At 36.1% G+C, this 22,134-nt stretch overlaps 1 protein-coding gene across 2 annotated transcripts in view; it reads right to left on the reverse strand.

Annotated features, from left to right (window-relative positions):
- Positions 1-700: 700 nt before the first annotated feature.
- mettl15 (methyltransferase like 15) overlaps positions 701-22,134 on the reverse strand; it is a 55,700-nt gene continuing 34,266 nt past the window's right edge. Inside the window, exons 4-6 of one of the 2 annotated variants that reach the window (XM_023332856.1) lie at positions 13,747-13,938; positions 10,404-10,582; positions 702-3,818 (exon numbers count right to left, since the gene is read on the reverse strand). In XM_023332856.1, the coding sequence (XP_023188624.1) occupies positions 3,385-3,818; positions 10,404-10,582; positions 13,747-13,938 (805 nt within the window). In that variant the 3' untranslated portion in view covers positions 702-3,384. Of the gene's footprint in view, positions 3,819-10,403; positions 10,583-13,746; positions 13,939-22,134 lie in introns of both variants that reach the window. The other variant, XM_023332857.1, reaches the window with a different exon arrangement.

A 22,134-nucleotide genomic window follows, 5' to 3' on the forward strand; every position in this document is an offset into this window, starting at 1 on the left:
CAAAACAATCTTGCTTCTTATTGGCCATTGTGATTGATCAGTGTCTTATGTGTAACTGGAGTAAATACAGAGGACAGCTGAGTTTGCATTCAGAGAGTCATAAACTACATAAAACTAAATCACAAATAAATTTGTTTTCTGCAGTTGAACATACTGTAATTTCACAATGTTACCGTTAGATTTTTTTTTTGTCAATCCCACACACACAAAAAAACATTAAATTCAGAGAGATTCTCGTAGGTTTTGCTGAATAACTGGCATAAAAGAAGAAAACCTAAAGTATGATTCACACCACACAGCATAACATTGTGCTGCGGTCATGACCAAGAACTGGACAGAATATGAATCAAATAACTCAACTAAAGTCCTACAAAACATTTTTTAAATGCCATCAGAAAGTCTGCAGATTTAATAACCAGGGCCAGTTTCAAAACTGGAAGAATGTTTAGCTGTACTGAGTAAATAAATAAATGAAGGATGAATCGAGACTGATTCGCAGTTCTGTATCTTGGCATCTATCTTGACATATTGAGAAGATGTACAGGCGCAGCTACTGTATGTGAACGTTATTTCTGTAATTAAATCAAAAAGGTGAAAATTATGATATAAAGACAAATTTTCTACACACCGACTTATTTTAGATGCATATTTGTTATTATTGCTTATAGGTAATAAATGCCCCAAAATTTACTTTTTCAAAGCAAAAAAAATTTAATTGGTTTTAATGTTCTATGTATACGTTCATGTAATGTATAATCTTTACATATTACACTGTTGAGGCTCATTTTGCATTAGTTGCTGCATTGACGTGATGTTGCATGGAGGTGTGTGACCCATAGTGGTGCAGAGGAGGCTCGGGAAGCCCGGGCTGCTTTTAACAGCCTTCAGCTCTTCTCATCTTTGTCCCAATAATACTTAATAGCTTCATTGTGGAGTTTTACACTGTGAGATAATGGGCATTAAAACAGGTATATTGCTACTTTTGTCAGTGTGGGAAATACTAAATCTTGATTGAAAATCCAATTAACATTTCTATGTCTGTGTAGACGGAGGCACTTAACAAAAAGGATCAACACCAGCAACACTGAAATCATTACCTCCTGTGGAAAACTGGATTTTGAAAGTTCCACTTTTCATAATATACTGAAAGTTGTTGAAGGATAAATTCTTGTTTGTTAGCAGCTATTGTGTCTGTTATAAAGCTTCTTTCTCACAGCTTTTTGAAGCTCAGCAAACACTTTACTTCTGTGAAGAAAGAAAAAGATCAAATGTCCTGACATATCCCGGGTTTTACATCCACAGGTGCCACCAGGAAGGGGCGTAGAAAACTCCCAATACAGCTTATTTTCAAAGTAGATTAAACTACAGGATATAAATTTAGATGCACTTGAGTATTACTTGCACCACTTAGTTTCCAAGGTAACTGCAAGGGTATATTTAGAGAGCACAAAACTGAGAAAGAAGAAAAAAATTGTTAATAATCTTGATGAAGCAATTACAATTAGCCAAACTTAAATAGTAAAGATCAAAACGCCTCATCTGCTTACAGTTGAAGGTGAGAGAATGCTCAAGAACAACCACCCAGCTCATTCAGCACCACTTCTGACACTTGCGTCATTCAGTATTTAGTGGCATTACTGATTCATATGGTGCAGTAGAGGTTGCACTTGAGCTACTCATCAAGGGAGGTTCAGGGAAAATACAGACGTCAATGAAAAAAAAAAAATTCTGTGCTGGTTTTACATATTAAGCTTCTGGGCAGCAACAACTTCAGGTGCCATCATACATAGCTTGAACGTGTTGTAAACAAGCACAATTGTTGTCTGGACAATGAGATAGCTTTTTGACATTTTTATTTTGAGCTGTTAGGCAACAAAAACAACAACCAAGTCCTTATTTGATAATTATTATAATGACAGTTTAAAGACATAACAGAAAAAGTCTGCTCCTACATTGTAAAACCTCATTTTTTTGGCTTTTCTTGGGACCTTTTAAAGATATTACAAACAATAAAAATTTCAATAGAAAAGAAAGAATAGAAACTGGCAACATCCTCCCATTTTGTTCATATTGCTCAGACAAATAAACTGTTGGGCTCACCTACACCAAAAAGCCTGGAAGTCAAAGACATCTTTGCTGTCTTGAAGTAGAAAACAACTTTAAAACATGATGTTCAAGTCAAAAACAGTCTCAGAAAAAGAATACTATCAAAAGACACATTTGAACAGAGGTTAAGAACTTTTACTTAAATATGAAAACTAATTAATGAATGAAATCAAACCAGGATGATGAGGAAAAATCTGTCAACTTGACCAAATCATCTACTATAAAAACAAAAATGGCATTGGGTTGTTTATCTCAACCAAATTTCTTCCAAAATAAACTGCTTGGTTTGCAAAAGGTACTTCCATTTCCACAAACGAATCTCAGACTAATAAAAAAAAAGCTTTGCAACGCAGCTCTTTGCTGGGCCACACACATGAAACTAAAGATTTCATTGGTAGCAAGAGACAGATTTGTGAAGACCAACAAACTAAAATGTTGAAGCCTCCATGTTTAGAAATTTAGAGTGAAGAGAACATTCATCCTGTTTTGATAAAATTGTGCGTTATCAATTAAAAATAGTCAAATGAGAAATGATTTAATGACACAAGGTTACTGCTTCTTAACTTCAGTGTCAACAGTAACATTGCAAATTCTGACCGGTCACAAAAACTTTAACTAATTTTAAAAATGGAGTTTGTGATGTTAATTATTACGATTATTGTATCTTTTATGATAGCCAACTTGTGTTTATAAAAAAAAAATTAAAACTGTAACACTATTGAAAAGTACTGATCCGTTGTCAGAATACCAATCAGCTTTGGACTTGGGACATTTTTAGGTCGTCTTTTCTTAAACCCTGTTGCTGCTGTTCACTAATAACGCCACTGCAGACGTGCAAAGTGATGCACTCTAATGAAAAGACATACATCTTCTGCAAAGAATCTGCTGAATAATGTACAATTACAGTGAAGCTTAACATAAGAATGTTTGTATCAAATAAATACAAAAACATAATGAACTGACAGTGAAATATCTTTGAAGGAATTTTGCAAGAATCAGGCTTTGGTTTTTATTCCTTTTCTTAAAAAACTAGATTACAAAGATGAAGCATGTTGTTGCCTGGCATTAATTCTCACTTGATGCAAAAGCTCAGATACTGTCACCTTTTTTTCTGTTACCAAATGGTCCGAAAGCTGTTACACATTTCAGTTCAAAGACAAACCACTTCACTGCTTCACTAGGCAACAAACTCAGATATGTGTGCAGTAATGTGTTCACAGTAAAAAATGAAATTTTCATTATGAAATACATTATTTTTTTCCCATGATCGTTTGAAAGTTACTGCCGTAGAGCTATCCGGAGTTTAGCAGATCGTCCACGAGGATTCTCTCTCACATCGTCTTTTTCTGGATTGACCACTTTTCTTTTCACAGGAAACCAGTAAGAACTTTTGTTACATTCACTGTCCTCATCCACCAGTTTTTTCTTTCTGCTACCTTGCTTGTTTTGGCTAAAGTGGTATTGATCCAAGTTAGACAAGTCATGCCCCTGCAGGAAACGTTTGACCAGTCTGTCCTCCAACGAATGAAATGTGATCACGCAGAGCCTTCCTCCAGGTTTCAGCGCTGACTGGGCCACGCAGAGCCCCGTGTGCAATTCATTCAACTCATCATTCACAAAGATCCGCAGGGCCTGGAACGTCTTAGTTGCAATGTGGGCACGACGTTGAAGACGGTCTTTACGTGCGTAGACAACGCCTGGAGGAAAAGCTCCTAAAAAAATAATAATAAAATAATAATAAAACAGTCAAAGTAAGTCCATTTGGTATCAGATGGATGTGAGGAGTTTGAAGGATTTTCTTAGTGATGTAATCTATGACCAATTTAATCAGTTAACAAGACATACCAAGTATTTGGGAATCACTTTGTTGGTGTAAATTTTTTGTTTTCTATTAAGCATTAAAAAAGATTCTGTCTCAAAGGTCACATATTAGCATATTTCTGAGCAAAGAAATATTAAGATCTTGAAAATACAGAAACAGTTAAACCACAATCAGCCTTTTTCCATTACATTTCAAAACAGACAAGTAATTTTAAAACACACTTTTCTGATAGAAACACAATCTTTGAATGATGTTCTTCGGACCAGATATACACTACTGTCTAGATCTTGTTTCTTTCAATGGCTGCAAACAGATTCTTTTCTTTTAAAAAAAACTTTCTAAAGGATATATTTTAAATGTGTAGCTGCTTACTGGAAAAACAAAAAAAGGATACAGTAAGCATTTCTGCTGTAAAGATTCTGCAGGACAAGAGAGTGACCATCATAAGAGGAAACAGGCACAGAATATCTTTCCTGACCCTCCAACAACAGTCTCTTTCTTGGATTCTTGGTCCATGATTATGACCATAAAAGATTCTTTAAGAGAAGGAACAACCAAAATGTGTGTTACAGGTACAATGTTACGCTTATAGAGCATAATCAAAGCGTAAATAGCCAGACCACTGAAGCATTTGAGAGTGTCAAACTCTTATAAGTAGCCTAAAACAGAGACTTACTAGAGACTTGCACAATTACTACATCACTCACGAATAAAATGGAAGTGCAGAAGCCCATGCGTCAGAGTAGCTAAAGCAACACTCCTGGTTAAAACTGTAGCAGAAATGATCTGAAAGTTTTTTGTTTTTTTTCACAAGCAATCTTTCATCATTGTTATGAATAACAAGTAAACAGGACTAGTCACAAACCATTTTAAAAACCCTCCACAGGTTGCTATGTTACTGAAAATGTTACTCCTAACTCTGCCTAAGTTTTATCTTCCAAACATAACATCAATGCATTGCTCTGCAACATTTCGCTGTGCTATTGCAATGAGCTACAAGCCCAAACACAACACAAAAGGGAAAGTCTGAAAAGTGACGGAATACGCCTTTTAATTATTTTTCATAGATTAAACCGATTAAAGCAGAACTAACAGGCTATATGTAGCACATGTAGCCTGCCTGTTTAGTGCCCAAAAATCCCAATTTACTTTAAGTGTCTGTTTTATGTTGACACAACATTTTATTCTTTAAGTTAAGGGGTCTCTTTTGTGCTTAAATCATTCAAAGGCTATTGGTAAATGGCCAAAGACAGGAAAGAGAAGATTTGATTGTTCTGCAGAGACTTGTTATTCCAAAACAAGTTCATGTCCAAAGAAAGCTTTGAAAGACCCTCAGGGAGTCTTGGAAACTATTGCTCAAGAGCATTTAAAAAAAATTACAAAACAATCTGGCTCTTTTGAAACAAAATATAAAGAAAGGACAGATGGGTAAATACGTTTGCTCAGTACTGTATGTACACCATTCTTTCACTAAAAAAAAACAACACAAATAACAGCTTGATTTATATCATTAACACAAGACTGATCGGTTCCGAGAAAATACGTCACAGCGATAAAAAAACAGCTTATTAAAGGATATAAACAAGCCAAAGTTAGGAGTGAAGAGGGAGCTGCAGTTGGACTGAGCGGCAGGTCCATTAGAGGCACTGTGTGGAGCAGATGGAGGGTGGAGATGGTGTTGTTATTGCTTATGTGTCACTAATTATGTGTCACTGTCACATTCAAGTTAAACTGTAGAATAATATAATTTGTCCTCCTGTTCGCAACAAAAAAAATGTAAAGAATTTTGCAGTTTTTACCTCCAACTAAAACCATCACAGGAAGGAGATGTTTTCATGTAAGTTTTGAAGTCAAAACTAAAGAAAATAAGACATTTGTAAAGTTAATCTTGACCAACCCATGACAACTACACATAGAAAACAAAAGAACAATTAGGCATTTACACAGATCCAAAGAGATAGGGCAACAAATAGAGAAGTGAGTGATGTGGCATTTCTCTCCTGCACTGAACAGTCCAAGGTGTGACTCACGCTGTAATCAATACAATGCCTGCACAGCAAGGACCAGCTCTGGTCTAGCTTAACCAAGCCAGGCACTCTTTCTCTAATTCACCTTTGAAAGGTTCTGCAGGCAGCTCTATGGAGGTAGGAAGAGATTACAAAAAGAGGAAATCTGCTGGTTAAGGATGAACCAAAACACTTTGAGTGTGCAACACGGACCTGCAGAATAAACCTCACACAGCTCTGTTTGTACAGGTTGAGGCCTGTAGATGGTCGGAATAGTTAATGTTTTGACCAAGCCACAAAAAGGAATGTGTTCTTAGATGCTACAGTAGTATATATAAAAATATAATTTATTTTTTCTGTCTTTGAAAATGAATTAAAATTGGCTCTTCTCAAAATTAAATCACGTAAAGACAAATGCATTTTCTTAAATCTATTTTTTAATCAACAGATATTAATTAATTAGTCCAGCTGGTAACATAAAGCAAGATTTTGGCATAAACCAAATTCAGCATTGGAGGAAACAAACATTTTTACCAACTGTGAAACATAAATGTACATGTGTCTTAGTTTGGGGATACTAAGCTGCAAAAGGGCCTAGCTAGCTCACCATCATAGAATCCACCATAAATATGTATAAACACATAGCAGAACTAAATCCTTTAACCCAAAACATATAATTAAATCCACCAAGAGTTGGGTGAAAATTAAGGTAGCATTAGTCCTGGGCAAAGTCAAAGTCAAGATTTTGATCTCACTGAAATGCAGTTGAGTAACTTGCAACAAGCTGTCCATGCACACTCATCATATTCAATAAAATAGTATATGCATTTAAATAAGTTTTGCTTGTCAGATTAAAAGTACCTTATGAAAATAACCATTATTAAACATGCTATTCATCAAATCAATATTTCTGTAGAAATGCTTTTCTTAAGTGCTCTGTTCCCATAAGAGGTAAGCGGAAAATCATCATAGTTAAAATGATTTGAAAACATCAGTCTGGGTGAAATTAATCTATTTTGTGCGTTTCTCTGAGCAAACAAATGAACAGAAACAGCATTACCTTCAAATTCACCTGGAAGCAAAAGTTAGCAGGCTAATATGATTGAACAAATCCATAATCAGCACCAAACAAAAGGCTTTCTGGAGTAGCCCAATAAACTGTCATTTTCAAAATGATTTCAAATATTTGCAGTGCGTCTATACACCCATTTAACTTAACTAATATTTCATTTAAAAAGTGTGGTAAAATATCCAGTTCGAATGAAATCTGGAGTTTGTTTATGAATTCACCCTAACTTCAGTAGAGGTGTATGTATATATTTGAATTTGCAAGTTGTTTATATCTCTTATTTTACATGGTGGAAAAGTATGGTTTTAAAAAAATTCATGAAAAGCACAAAATTATTTACATTTATACTAATGCTGAGCATAAACTTGCTCTGTAGTACAGCCTTTGTGCTTGTGTGCAAAGAAAATAGTTTCTATATGTTAGAAAGATCAGAATAAAGAAGCAAACAAAGCTACTAGTCTGAAATGTGTGGAGGACAAAGGCAGGTCAATACCATCAGCCCATTGCTGATAAGACTCTGTTGGAGGCTTTGGCACCAGCATGTCTGTATGTATATAATTCATCATCCCCTTGCCGTGAGCCACTGGTTCTGTGGAAAATAACCATATTTGTCTAAAATGTTCCTATTTCTTCCTTTTTACATGCTCTGATGATGTTAGGATAAGGCAGATGTGTGCTTTATTGCACACTAAAGGTGGATTTGTAATAATACAGAAGCACAGCACCACTTCCTTTGAAATCTTCAGTTTGAAATTTGGCAGGATGTTATAGTATTAGCAAATTATATCAAGCACAACATTTACACTTAAAATTCATGTTGCTCAGAGGAAGAAAAACATAAAAAACTACCATGCCAGTCATTTTCTTAGTAACTGCCTCATTCAAAATTAATAGATGTGTCCATAGGTTTGACTGACAGAATTTATACCACAGATAAATCATTGGAAACCTCCTGAGGTCTGGAACTGCTCTCCTGCCAGCATCTGGAATCATTAACTGTCCAAAAAAACGAAGATGTAATGCCAGTTTTTCTGCATCAGTGCATTATGTTGTAGGTCAAAGCCTAAGTAAGAATTTATAGACAGTAAAACAGAAAAGCAAGACCTAGTGTCTGAATTCACCTGCTCACTTTATTATGCTTGAATGAGCACATTCAAGAGTGTGAGTAATACTTTACGTGAATTTTTTAAGTTAACAAGGATGTTTTTTTACATAAAAGAACGTGAACAAAGCATGCATTCATTGAATAATGTGGATGCCAGAATGAAAACAATTGCTGCAAAGTGTTTACATGCTCAAAATATTCACTTGTTTATGCACTATGAACCTCATTAAATCACACCTCACGTTTTATGTTGTAATTTACATTTACAACTTGGACATGTTTAACAGTCTTGCTCTGACAGTGAAAGTTTTTACATGCATTTTTTTTGAATAATTCAAACAATCGGAGAGACTTTAAACACAAACCACAGGTCTCGGTGCAGAACAAAATGGGCAGTATTTCCTTATGCCTACTGAATCAAGTAGTTTGTAAAACATGCTGTGCAGGTTTTTTGTTGTTGTTTTGGTTGTTGGTTTTTATAAGACGTTAGCCTTTTCTGCTCACTTTAAACTTATATTTAAAAGTTGAGAACTCCTGATTAGCTGAACGCTTTGTTTTTTGTTGTTATTCATTGAATCAGCCACAGTAAGGGAGACACTTAAGATACTTCAGAAGAGATACTTTTTTGCCTGAGGAAAAACTCTTATGTCATAAATGTTTTTTAAACCGGTTATGGTTCATTGCAACAAAGATAAAATTACTCCAAAAAAAGGTAGCCTGGTAAAAACCAACCCCTTGTTCTATGTTTTGCTTCATACAAAGTGTCTGGACCCTTGGTTATTGATAAATGTTTGCTTAACGGAGGGGTGGAAGTTTTAAATAATTGCATCTGATTTTACATTTTACCCAGTTGCTACCATTTGGTTGTAATGTATGTGCACCAACTCGACTATGAAGGAAGCTACACTATGAAGCTTACCAGAAATTGAATGCGCTGTAAACAACCATCCCCCATTTTACACATAGAAGTGGGTTGAGGGTGGCAATTTGTGCACCTTGGGGTGAGGTTTTGGTGGTGGAGTGGGTGTGTGGTGGATGATGGTGATTGAGGTGAATGGTGTGTGGATTGCTGGGTTGTCCAGCTTGGTAAATATGAATATATAATGTAAATCTGAAAACATGTTTCCTTTTTATTTAATCCCCCTGCAGATTTAGTGCAACACTCAGGAGGAATGTGGCAGATGTCACGGTCGGACAGTGTGGAGGACGGGTATTCCATCAGACCGTCAGTTCACACAACCACACACACACAAAAAAAAAACTTGTAATGGCCAGACTATGCACTGGGTAAAAAACATGCTGGGTCCAAATGACCCCTTCTCTTTAGACAGTGCTAGGGTTAATTTCACAATTATATGGTAATCTGTGTTGCTCAATTCCAAAAAATACCGATAATAAAGGAACAATATTTGTGGTTGTATTGTGACATAATGTGAAAAAATTCAAGAGGCATGTATGCATTGGCAAGCTGATAGAATATAATCAGAAGAGCAAGCGTTTATTGATAAATGATGGTGATATAAATTAATTTGCTCTCCAATGGAAAGTGTAACATATATATCACGTATACAGCTTCATGATTTGTTATGGGGTTGTAATGTTTTCCTAAAACCATCATTGTCACAGGTGGTCGAAGAGCTCCCCCTGGAACTTTCCTAAATCAAGATGTCTTGAATCGCTTCAAATAAACATCGATGTTAACTTGCCTCGCTCTTGAAAAGAGATCAAACAGCTGCTCTTACTCACACCTGTTCTCCCAGGGTGACACTGACGCATACGCCGCTCTGTTCAATAACTGCTGCAACGACACCTTGCATCTCAAATCCGGATTCATAAGGCTAAAGGGAAAAAATAAAAACAATCATTGAAGACAAATAGCTAAGCCCTTTTGTACGCACGAGTGTGTCAATTGTTTGGGGACATGTGGGTGCTTGGATGTTTGTCAGGTGTATGTCTGCAAGTCAAAAAAAGGGTGGGCAAAAAGGAAACAAGGAAGCAGAGTGGGGAGAGAGAGATGGGCGACTGTATGCAAAATACTGTTTTCAAGGCATTAGCCACGTTTTGTTCCAGCCACCTCCATCTCCATCTCATCTTTCTCTCAAAAGAAGGTGTGGAATAAGGCGACTAAAACTGAAGCAGAAGAAGAAATGCTGATGGCCGAGATCACAGTCAGTATAATTTTCTTAGACATGCGTGTCCCTCTGGGAAATAGCATTAATAACTCCACTCGTGTTTTATTTTCCCGTACAACCCCAAGAATCCTGCGGGGAATTAATCAGCGTAGAGTCTCACTACCTGCAACCACGCTGGCCAGCTGCTGTGTCCGGGTGATGGGGTTGACACGGCGCGCTTCCACAATGGCTGAAGCTATTTTCCTGGCGTGTCTTTCTTCCCCATATGCAGTGAGGATAGATGCAAGAGCCTGTTGATCTAAGGTATTCACAACGTCAGCAGCGCAGGGCATGTCAGGGTACCTACGCACAAAAAGAAGCCCAATTAAGCTGTTTGACGTCATGTCCTTGCTGACAGAGGCGAATCCTGACAACTCTGAGATACAGCTAAAAGCCTGCATGAGTGACAATTCTGAGCAAAATCATTGCAAGGCAGGAAAAAAGGGAAATGCAGCTTTAGCAACAGCTTGTGTTGAGGTTATGGGATTGATTTTCAGGTTATGCAAATGTTAAAAAACAAAGTAAATGCATTTCTAAGCATATTGCACTATTTTTGCATATACATCTCCCATTTGTATGTAGTGTGCCTATATACTGAGGTCTATTACTGTTGTCCTGTATTTAGACCTCAGGAATCCTTATCTTTCCTAATTTATTTAATAATTATTAGGAGCATTACGTCAAAGAATGTCTAAAAAACTGCTCCATATTTTAAACGTAAAGTAACACATTGTATTAAGTATGTGATTGGAATAACATTTGGTTTTGGTTATTTTGAAGGAAAGATAAATAAAAAATGTTGGTAGTTGGAGATGGGAAACCACCTGTGGCTTTCTATATCAAAAATGTATTTTGACCATCCAGTAAGGCTGTTTTCACAAACAAAAACAGAGCAAGTCCAAAAAAGACGTAGAGGACTGGGCTTAGCTTTGCTTGTATTCTCACCACTGAAATTATTCACATCCCTTTCAGATTTAGATTTCAAATAGCCTTTTATTTAAGAAGATAATAAAATATAGGATTTTAAGTAGTATCAACTTTTCGAGTGCTGGAGCCACAGCCCGAACTTGAATCTGACTGAAAATCTGTAAAGGGAATTAAAGATTAGGGTGATGGAAAAGAGTTCATCACCAATACAAATGATCAAAATACCAGTGGAGATATAAGAAGCTCTGGTCAGCAGTAAACGGAAGAATTTTATTGCAGTGATGCCAATAAAGATTTTTCTATTACTTAATGAAAAGTGTCAGTAATTTTTTAAATGGGAAGTTTTAATAGAATGTAAATAAAAATAGTTTTTTTGTGCGTTTTTTATTGAAAGTCCTTTGTTGTTTTATCATATTTCGAGTGATGCCGATCTCAAACGTCTTAATTTAGCAAAACGGGAAGTGCTTTTATGTTGATATTTTCAGCCAGAAGTATCCTTAATCAGTAATTTTGTAACTAGTGACATTTATGCCATTACTGTAAAACTAAAGCATAAACATGAGCAAATTGTTATGAGCCACTTACAGGCCATAATCTACAGTACGTCAAGTCTAAACCTAATCTGAAGTCTGTAATTTTTGTGAGTTAAGTGTAACTCAAATCAGAGTCTTAAACTCAGGTCACCATCTCAGAGTACCACTCATACCCCTGTCAGTTCAAACCAGGAAACCAAGCGTAAAATCTCATACACATTCATCAAAACAATTATACATAGGAAAAACATTGCCTTGTCTGATGAGTCTTGATTTTAGTTGCATTCAGATGTTAGGTTCAGGATTTGGTATAAAATTACATGAAAACAAGGATTTATCCTGCCCTGTATTAACAGGTCCAGGTTGATGGAGGCGGTTTAATGATGTGACGGATATGTTCTGGATACACTTGGGGCTTCTCTTAAATGACTCTGCATCATTTAAACACCGTAGCTAACTTGAGTATTTTTGGTGACCAAGTCCATCCCTTTAAGACCTCAGTGTGCAGATTCACTGATCGTTTCCGCCAGCAAGAGCATGTAGGATTTCTTACAGTTTTTTTAAGATAATAGTAAGCTCACTGTACTCCAGATCTCAATCCTATATAGAGCACATTTTGAATGTGGTAGAACAGCAGAATCCTACTGTGGATGTAAAGTGGACAAGTCTGCATCAAATAAGTAATGCTATAATGCCAATTTGGACTAAATTTGACCGACATTTTTTTATTAAGACAGTTTTGGTGGCAAAAGAGGGTCCTAACCCAGTACTAACCAAGTGTACCTAATAAAGTGGCTGCTTAGCGTTTCCAGAACTTAAAGGCTGGTAAATTATGAATAGCATCTATGTGGCATTGTCTGTGTTATATATAGTAGGAATAACATATTTATTCCACTATGACATTTAGGTGCGTTTCCAAGAGCAGTTCCTCTCTACCTCCATTAAAATGTGCTGAACAGCTGTCAACTTGTTCAGCAGATCTAAGAGTCCAGCTTTGTGACTCTTAGATCTGACACAACACCACAGAGCCGTACAGCACAATATCCTCCTATGGAGTCCATGATAACTCAGGAATATCTTTTATATCTCTGTAGGAAATGAAAAACGTAAGGCATTACTAGTCAATTACACATTTTCCAGTTTCTATTTCTTTCAGATAAGTTCATGTAATGAGCTGGACTTGAAACATCTGCCGAATGCAAAAGCAATATATTCACATTTAAAGAGGCTACACTGTGCCCTCTCTAACCCTACTTTAACAGTAGCTGAATATTATGTCCTTTTGTAGATAAAGATCTTTAAAATTCAGACTTTTTAGAAAAAGATACTTGCATATAATAAGTATGTGCAGCTCTGGAAAAAATAAGAAACCGCTGCACTGAACCCCATTGAAAACGTCATGGTTATTCTCCCAATTACTGATTTCTGAACTCTTGCTGAGTTAAAACATCAGTATTGTTTTTTTTCTAAATGAATATGAACTTATTTTCTTTGCATTATTTGATGTCTGAAAACACGGCATCTGTTTTGTTATTTTGACCATTTCTCATTTTGTGCCAATAAATACTAAATTTTTGCTTGGAATTTCGGAGACATGTTGTCAGTAGTTTATAAAAAAAAAAAAACAATGTTCATTTTACTCAAACATATACTGATGAAAAGAGAAACTGATCATTTTAAGTGGCCTCTTCATTTTTCCAGAGCTGTATATGTGGCATAAACATATGTATGCATACATGTACATCATATGTAGATGTTGCATATACATACCTACATGTTTAAGCAACATATCACTGAATAAATGGATTGTTTATACTTACCATTTTAAACAGTAAATGAAGTTATTAAATCAATTAGGATTTAAAAGGAATAATTTATAGATTTATTGGAAGTCCATTTAACTTCACTAAAAGGTCCTTGCATCAGTGAACAATCTTAAGGTTCTACCTGCTCTGATAATCCAGCAGCTCCAAAAGTAACCACTGCTTCATGTGGCAAATGTCCTACCTCTCTCCATCCATTCTCATATCCAAGGGTCCATCCTTGCTGAGGGAGAAGCCTCTCTCTGCCTGATCCATCTGCATGGAGGAACAGCCTGCGTCCAACAGGACAGCATCAATGCTGCCTGACTTAATGTTCATGTTAGACAGCAAGGCTTCAAGCTCACTGAACCGGCCGAGCAGCGGTTTCACACGACCACTGGTGGAGGATTGAAGGGAGAACAATAATTAGTTATTTGCGATGCAATGCTTTTAGCTTAATTTACATTTACTTTTCAGGTATGTATCATGTTTATTTGAATGAGTTTGACTTAATCATGTTTCTAATCTTATTCTCTCAGCAAGTAATTCATTTTAAAGTCACAGTAGAGGCACTCAAAAGCAAATTTGCAGAGGTCTGGATCCTGGATCCTTTTAGGATCCAGGGCATCCTAGAAGGATCCTACCTCTACTTGGGAGATTAATCCCTTCACCAAGTTCTGGGTTAGTCCCTTGGCCATAGCTCAGTCCATTATATATGGAAGATCTCTAAAACAACCACAAGGACTTGTACAAAAATTGCACCTGAATACTAGAATTCTTACCCTATGTCTAAATCAGAAATAGGGTGAGGCACTAATCGATCTATTAATTTTCTGTCCATTATCATCACACATGATCAAAGACCAAGATGCCTCCTCCACTTGAGGAAGAAACTGACTCTCAACCTGGAGAGTACTATCCTTTCCGAATAATTGCCCCTGTAGTGTTACCTTAAAAATGTCTACAAGGTTGTTTTATTGTCAAAGCCTGAACTGCACATCTATTTTCTTCTATCCCCGTCTATATCTACATCTATTAAAGAAAACACAATGGCCAATATTTTAGGCGCTCAGCGACACCAAAACAATTCAGATGGATAAATAACAGTCCAAGATGGCAAAAAAAAAAAAAAGAAAAAAGATTTTATTCAATTAGAGTTTGAACCTTCCCTTTGAATGTAACAGGACACTTTATCATGGCTTGTTAAATCTGATGTCTGACCATTCTTTGAAGCAACTAGCAACCTGCGCACATACACTGAGTCACTGCTCTCAACACACAAAACTCCATCTGGAAGAAAAAAGCTTGTTGATTTAGTTGATGCCTACCATGTGTAAGCAAGACCACAATGAGCATTCAAAACAACCTCCAGTTTTGTAAATGCTCTCTCTTTCATTCTACAAGAATGGGTTGGTTTATAAGGTACACATTAACAAATTGTAACCCATGTGTTTCTACTCGTTATTTAACATAAAAAGAAATGCCTAAAATGTCTATCTTGCAGACACTGGATCTTGCTTTCACCTTCAATCTGTCAGCTGGAGATTATTTCAATTAATGCTTCCAGATAACAATGACACTTTAATACACTACATTCGTAGACATTTATTGCAATTAAAACATTTGGAATAAACTCCCTTTTTACCTTCAACTCTTTTCTATAAGACAAACGGCCCCCTGGGATATTAAAAACTATGCTTAAATTTAACTCAATCTTAACATTTTATGTATATTTCAATGACTCCACCTCTCTTAAGATTAACTATGGGCATTGAAGAAAAGAACACAAGCTGGCAGGTCCTTTATTTCAAAACCCACAGAAGATAAAATGGCAAGGGAGCATCTCACCCACGCTACTGGGGCCTTCCATTGCTTTGCTGCTGTTATTCACCATCTCTCACGGTGGTATTTCCTTGAAAAATCTATGGCAAGTTTTTGTTGTTTTCCCTCCTCACCTCCACATCAGCACTCCCCTAACCATTTTTTCACTTATTTGGGGTTTCATTATAAAACGCGGCCCTGTAAGCCTTTTCTGGTAAGAGCTTAGAAATGTTTTATTGTATCATTTTATTTAGCCTGGATTTTGTCTGGAGAGTATTTATGTTGACAGTTGGAGGTCAAGTTGTCCTGCACTGATCATGACTCTGCTGTTTCTTTGAAGCTTGTTTCTAAATTTATCCTGCTGTTTGGTGCAGTAGACATAGAATACAAACAAGATACAGGATGAAGAAAATTTGGCAAAGTTACAGTAACAATTTGACAAAATTTCTCTAGAAAACCCCTCAATTCTACTTATTATCCTACAGTTGTGGTCAAAGTTTACATATACTCATAGAATTGTATTTAACATTAATTTGGCTATGCTAGTGATTTATTTCAACCTTTCCTTTGTGTCAAATAATTGCTCAACATGCAACTAAAATATATTTTTTAGAAATAAGAATTGGGTGAACATGTTTAAATTAACTGTGGTTATTCTCTCAACAGCAGCATTGAAATTATGCCCACAGGCATATATATTTATACTTTAACCTACATTTTTATGAAATATGACCCGAAAGTTCTCCAACACCTTTTATCGTGCCATAGTCAAAGCTCATTCAATTCTCATTACTGATCATAATTCTGTGAAGGGAGTAGTTTATTTAGGAGGAAAGGGATTTGTATTACAGAACACACTAGATAACCCAGTACTCATGCCGTCTTGCTCCAGAAGTTGGAATAAGGATCCAACTTCTGTGTTCCTGTAGCAAGAAGGGAAGCCAATGGAAAATGACAACGCTTGTGTTCAGCAGCCATGTTAGCATTAACAGCACAAGCCAATACCAATGGATTTTTCTGAATTTTGTGTATTTAAAGATTAAGAGAACCATTTCACAAAACACGTGTTGTACAGAACCATGTGTCTCACTTATTTAACAAATGCCATCCACCACATAATTCTACAACTTTCACAACATTTAGTCTACTTACTGCATCTGTTTGAATCAATTTTTTGGACATTCAATTTCAAATTACGCATCTAACACAGCATTAGAACAATAAGAAAGTCTGAAACTATGTGGATATCTATGAGGAGAACTACACATGTTGGAAAAAATCTTTTGGAACCATTTTAATACCACACCACAACTATGCTGTTGTACCAGCACTTTACCAATGTGTGCAGTGGTGCCTAAAGTCGGTCGGGCATCCTACATGTTTTAGTTCTCTCCTTGGTGGCAGTAACAACCTTTGGATCCAGGTGCATTAAACCAAGGAGAGAAAAAAAAACATGCAAGATGCCAGCCCTCGAGGACCAACTTTGAGCACCAGTGGTGTAGAGGTAGGTCCAATTGTCTACCTTAAACAAAAACTAAATTGGTTAGGATATTCATGAAGAACCTAATACCCATTATGGTGCAAAGCTGGCATGAACTCAGAGAACCAGTGACATTGTGTACCGAGTGGTCACCAAGTAAAAGGCCTCTACTCTAAAAGGGACACCTTCAATTTCAGCTAAAATTTGCAGCTGGGAAAATGAACAAAAAAAATAAATATTTTTTTTTTGTTCAAAAAAACATCCCCCCCCCCATTAGAGCTTCTCATTGACCTTAGTGTAACTTTTATGTAGCTTCATCCTTGAAATCAAATGCATTCCTTATTAGGATTCAGTTTACTTTATAAACAAAACTAAATTAAGTAAGATTAGAAGATGAATATTCCATTCACTGGAGCACAAGAAAGGAGGAATAAGATCCATCAGCCAGAGTTTCCATACATTTTTTAAATTATATAATAGGACATAAAAAGACATTAAATGGTACATTTTTTCTTTAAAGAATTTGCAGATATTGCTAAAAGACATCTCACCGCAGTGATGTTTTTTCTATATTGACATAAGTGGGTTAAAAGGTGGTTAAAAGGTGTTGACAGTCCAACATAGGGCAATCAGAGAAATCTATTTACAATGTTGAATCGCCAGAAACCTAATATATTTGTCTTTGGAAGGTTTTAAGGTTACAAATAAATGCTTCAGCCTCTATTCAGCCAAAAGGCTTGTCTGACCTACCTTTCATCATCTGTTCTACTCTGTGAATGGCCTCCAGGTCCTGTTGCAGCCAAACATGCGAACAAAAGGCCAAAGTTTTGCAACTGCACAAATTGTGTCCGTCTGTTATAGATGATCTTAGATAAAGCTCTCATTCAAAAGGCGGCACAAAACTGACAAACATAAATCAGGAACAATGATGTATGCTTTGAGAAAACGTTACATGAAGACATTCTCCGTTAGCAACATCACATAGATAAGGAGACACAAATTACCTAAGTCAATTCCTCGTAAAATAGCAATATAAAAGCAATAACAACTTCTTTTACAGCAGTAAAACAAGCTTATCAGCAATTTTTCAGCACCTATTGGACTTTGGTGCAAAACTGTAGGATGATGAGTCAAACGCTGGGGCGAACGCTTGGGAGCAGCTGACTCAAAAATAGTTTGAACACGAGCGTGAGAACATTGGCAAGATCCTAAAACCATGCACATTTTACAAAGTCTAGGCAGCAGAAACACATACCAAACATCAATGCCTCTCTTGTTGACATTCAAACTTTAAGGACAAGCAAAGAGAAATACAATAGTTCAAAAAGAATTACTCCAGAGCTCACTAACAAAGTGGCAATCCTGATCATGTAATTAAGTGGAGCCTTATGTGACCTTGCGATAGATTCCTGTCATATGCAGAAAGTTGTTGCAAAGTATATCTATTGATGACATAACTCTAAGCCAACAGGGGTCATCTTAGCACAAATGCATGAATGATGAAGGCTGTCCACCACATAGTGATTCTGCAATGCCGATTATGTTCAGTCCAGAAAAAAATTATTTTGGTCTCGCTTACTTGTCAAAAAGGAACAATGGTGATTTGCAATTTATGTGCCAGTAGTATGTGTCCAGGACACTGGTGGCAATAAATGTGCAGTATCTACATTCTACCCACAGAGTTCACAAGTGTTATTTTGATACATGCAGGTGTATTTATAACCCTGCACTGCTGCCGGCAGTGAGTGTGACGTCAGCTTTTGTAACCTGGAAACAGGTTACAAACACAACATCCCTAAAGGATGTATGGCAGTCACTGAAGATTTTAACCACACCTCCTCTCATTTCTGTGCTTCAGAGTTTTCAAATAGTTTGTCAACTCCACAACTAAGGGGGGGAAAAAAGAGAGACAGCGTCATATATGCAAATCTTTGAGTTTGTTTATTTTAGGTATGTTATATAAGTCATCATGACCAAGTTTGTGAAAGACTAACTAAACATTTGAGTGGAGAAAATAATCTATGCCTAGCCAGAGAAATACTTCCATGCTAAAACTTTATGGATTGCCAACAATCTGTAAAAAATACCATGAAGAATATGTGAGGTAGTTGTTTTTATAAGTATGTTAAAACAATGTAAAGCACAGGTACAACAAAATGTTATAGATGAAGGTCCAGCAGAATTAGGAGAAGGATTTAAAAAGTTTGAGAGGTTTCAAAAGAATGTATGTACGATTTAATTACAGTCAATATATTCAGTAGGAGTGTTAGCAACACTGAAGGGCTTATTTCCCTTGTTGCTGACTGTCTGTACTCCTAGCCAATTGAACATCCTTATCTGAAGAGCTGAGTTAAGGAAGACAATGGAGGTTAGCTTCTGTGGTAGTGCCAACATCGTTTCCACTAAGCATATTCATGCGCATTAAGGTCTATTTGGTGTTGAACTACAAAAATAGGCAACTATGAGTTTTTGGAGGTGTGTCAAATATTTGTAGATTTCAGCTATTGTTACTGTGGTGCCTAACTTATTTGAATATCAGAGTACACTGTATATCATCAGGCAATGTTCACAGCCCTGAACACAGGAAAATACTGATGAGAAGACAGTCTGCAACTTTTTTGACATTTAAAAAAGGTATTTTATTCTATTGAAGTCCCACATTATCACTGGTAGTCTTTTATTAGCTTCTACAAAACCCTGAAAGGTCCATCACTGGAACATGCAATGTGAGCCTCCACTATAGATAACAAACATTCCTTCTAATACACACTGTGATTTCTTTTACATGTTTCCAAAAGCATTGAAAGTATTTAAAAATATGCAAAACAGTTATGTAACATTTGTAAATGATTAATTTCTTTATGGGGTTTAGACACAGAGTTGGAGATATAAATGCCTTATGTAAGGTCTTATATTATTAAAAAGGACAAGTTTTAGTGGTGTATGTGCTGAAGTTCAAGTGTGGGCTCATAATTGCTTAACAGATCCGAGTTATTTTTTATTTAGCATCGACAACAATGACATCAGAAATACTCTTTTAGTTATAGTGTCGTATCAGTAGAATGGACTAATAAGTTGTACAAATTTTAATTATAGTTGCCTGTCAGTTGTGAAAAACTTTGCCCAATAAACCACATTACTGAAAAATACTAAGTGTTAATGAGAAAAAAAGATTGTTTAAATAAAATGGCAAAAAACATGATTTCTCCTCAGCATCTATATGCATTTTTGTCATTCAGAATAGTCTGACAGTTGTTTGATAAAATGCTCCAAATCCCAATATCTTGCTTAAGCTTCCTCTAACCACATTATAGGGTTAACAACCATCTTCAGACCCAAACTAAATGAAATGCATTTCCAAAACAGCAAAATGTTAGCCTAATAATAGCTCTTGATCTCAAATTTTAACTTTATTAATCCATTCTTGAGTACTATTTCAGAAAAAAAAAATCATTTTGCATTGTAATTCTAGGTAAGAGAACTCTGAAAGACATCAAGATCTATTGCAGCAACCTTGATTTGAGCTATGTTCATTCAAGATGATGGAGCCTCTTTACAAATCAAGCCTGCAATATTCCCTTGTGTTGACCTCCTCAGTTTCTTTACCTGCGTCACTGAAGCCTAAGACAAGATGCTGATTGATTGCTTTCAGCAGGGGAGAAGTGATGAAAATATCTACAGTGAGTGAAGAAAAAAGGAGAGGGATAAAAACAGAAGCTGGTCTTTTGTTTAGTTTTCTTTTTTTTTTTTTTACTACAAGAGACTTGCTTGCTTCAGGTGATTTATTAGTTGTGGTAAATAAATAGCTGGTACATTCTTTGAACCAGTCATTCTTTTATCAATCTATCAATTTATCTATTTTTAAATGCATTCTGGTGGTTTGTCAGAATAAAAGCCCCAATAGCGTCCAGCTGATTTTATGTATTTTTTTCTTTTAAAAAATTTTACCAGCTGGGTCGGGGACTACAGATGGAAATTAGCAATTAGCGCTACAACCTGCTAAAGTGCATCTTTCCTCTTGTGGTTATTGTATGTTGTGCATTGTCCCTGTTTTAAATAAATAAATTGTAAAATAAATTCTCAATCTTTTGAAGTCTCAGTGTTTCCATGAATGACTGGATGTAGTGTGAAGCGCTTTGGGGTCCTCTGCACTTGATGAAGCACTAAAGAGGTCATTTACCATTTGAAAAAAGCCTTTAAGCAGAGGTTAAACACACTTTTCATTAAGACTTCTTTTCTATATCATTATTTTTTTCATTAGTCTGTTGTAATATTCTAATTCTAAATGTAATTTTTTCATTCTAAATTATCATAATTGAAAGAAACGAAGACTTAAAAACATCAGTTTCTGTGTCTTTTTAATAATATTCTAATATACTGAATCTTCATCACCATGTACGTACACATATAAGTATGGGGTGTATAGCCCGGACATCAGGTTGTGTTGCAAGGCTGCCATTCATCCTGACAATTTTAACTCTAAAACATAATTTTGTCTGGATGTATGGACCAAAATTCGACCAAGCTACTGTGAGAAATGTGTGGGAAGATATCTCGATTTCTTAATGTTTGTTTAATATGTCTGTGACTGGTATTAAAGAAGACATGTTTGAATTTGTAAGTCCCTTTGGAAAATAAGAATACACCCATTATTGCTGCCATATGGAATAAACAAGGACAACACAGAAACATTTGGAAAAAGTCTTGAGAGCAAACATCAGGCAGTGTATTACCAAAATGGTTGCAATCATTTTCTAAAGTGCTTATACCTGCTATGTGAGTTTTTCTTTTGAGCTAATCCGATTTACTTTAGTTAAATTTGAGCGTGTTCATTCCGAGTCAAGCGCGTGCGTCATTAATGGAGGGGGAAAAAGCCATCGTCAATGAAGCCTTGATACTATGATTCACCATGGCAATGGGTAAATAAAGACCAGCAATGCAGACTGTGGCATTTTTATACTTTTCCCTAAAAGTAAAGATGTGGGAAAAGGACTTAATTAGTAACAATTTTATTTAAATGTATCTTAGCCTTCTGCTATCAAAGAAATCCTCTTTTACATTACATTTACTGTTTGTCACTGCAGATGAACATACAAGCGACTTCTCTGACCAGTTCTGAATTAGGTAGTGATCAACACAATGATTAAAAGGAAAATGTTTAGGTGTGGGGGGGACGACTGGATAATCTAACAGATGCATTTCTTTCCATGAGTCACTGTGTTCCACACAAGGACAATATATAGATTTCATTATGGGCTGAAAATGAATCACCTTACACTGATGACAGATTCA

The sequence above is a fragment of the Xiphophorus maculatus genome, chromosome 4 (assembly GCF_002775205.1).
Source record: "Xiphophorus maculatus strain JP 163 A chromosome 4, X_maculatus-5.0-male, whole genome shotgun sequence".
Lineage (NCBI taxonomy): Eukaryota > Metazoa > Chordata > Actinopteri > Cyprinodontiformes > Poeciliidae > Xiphophorus > Xiphophorus maculatus.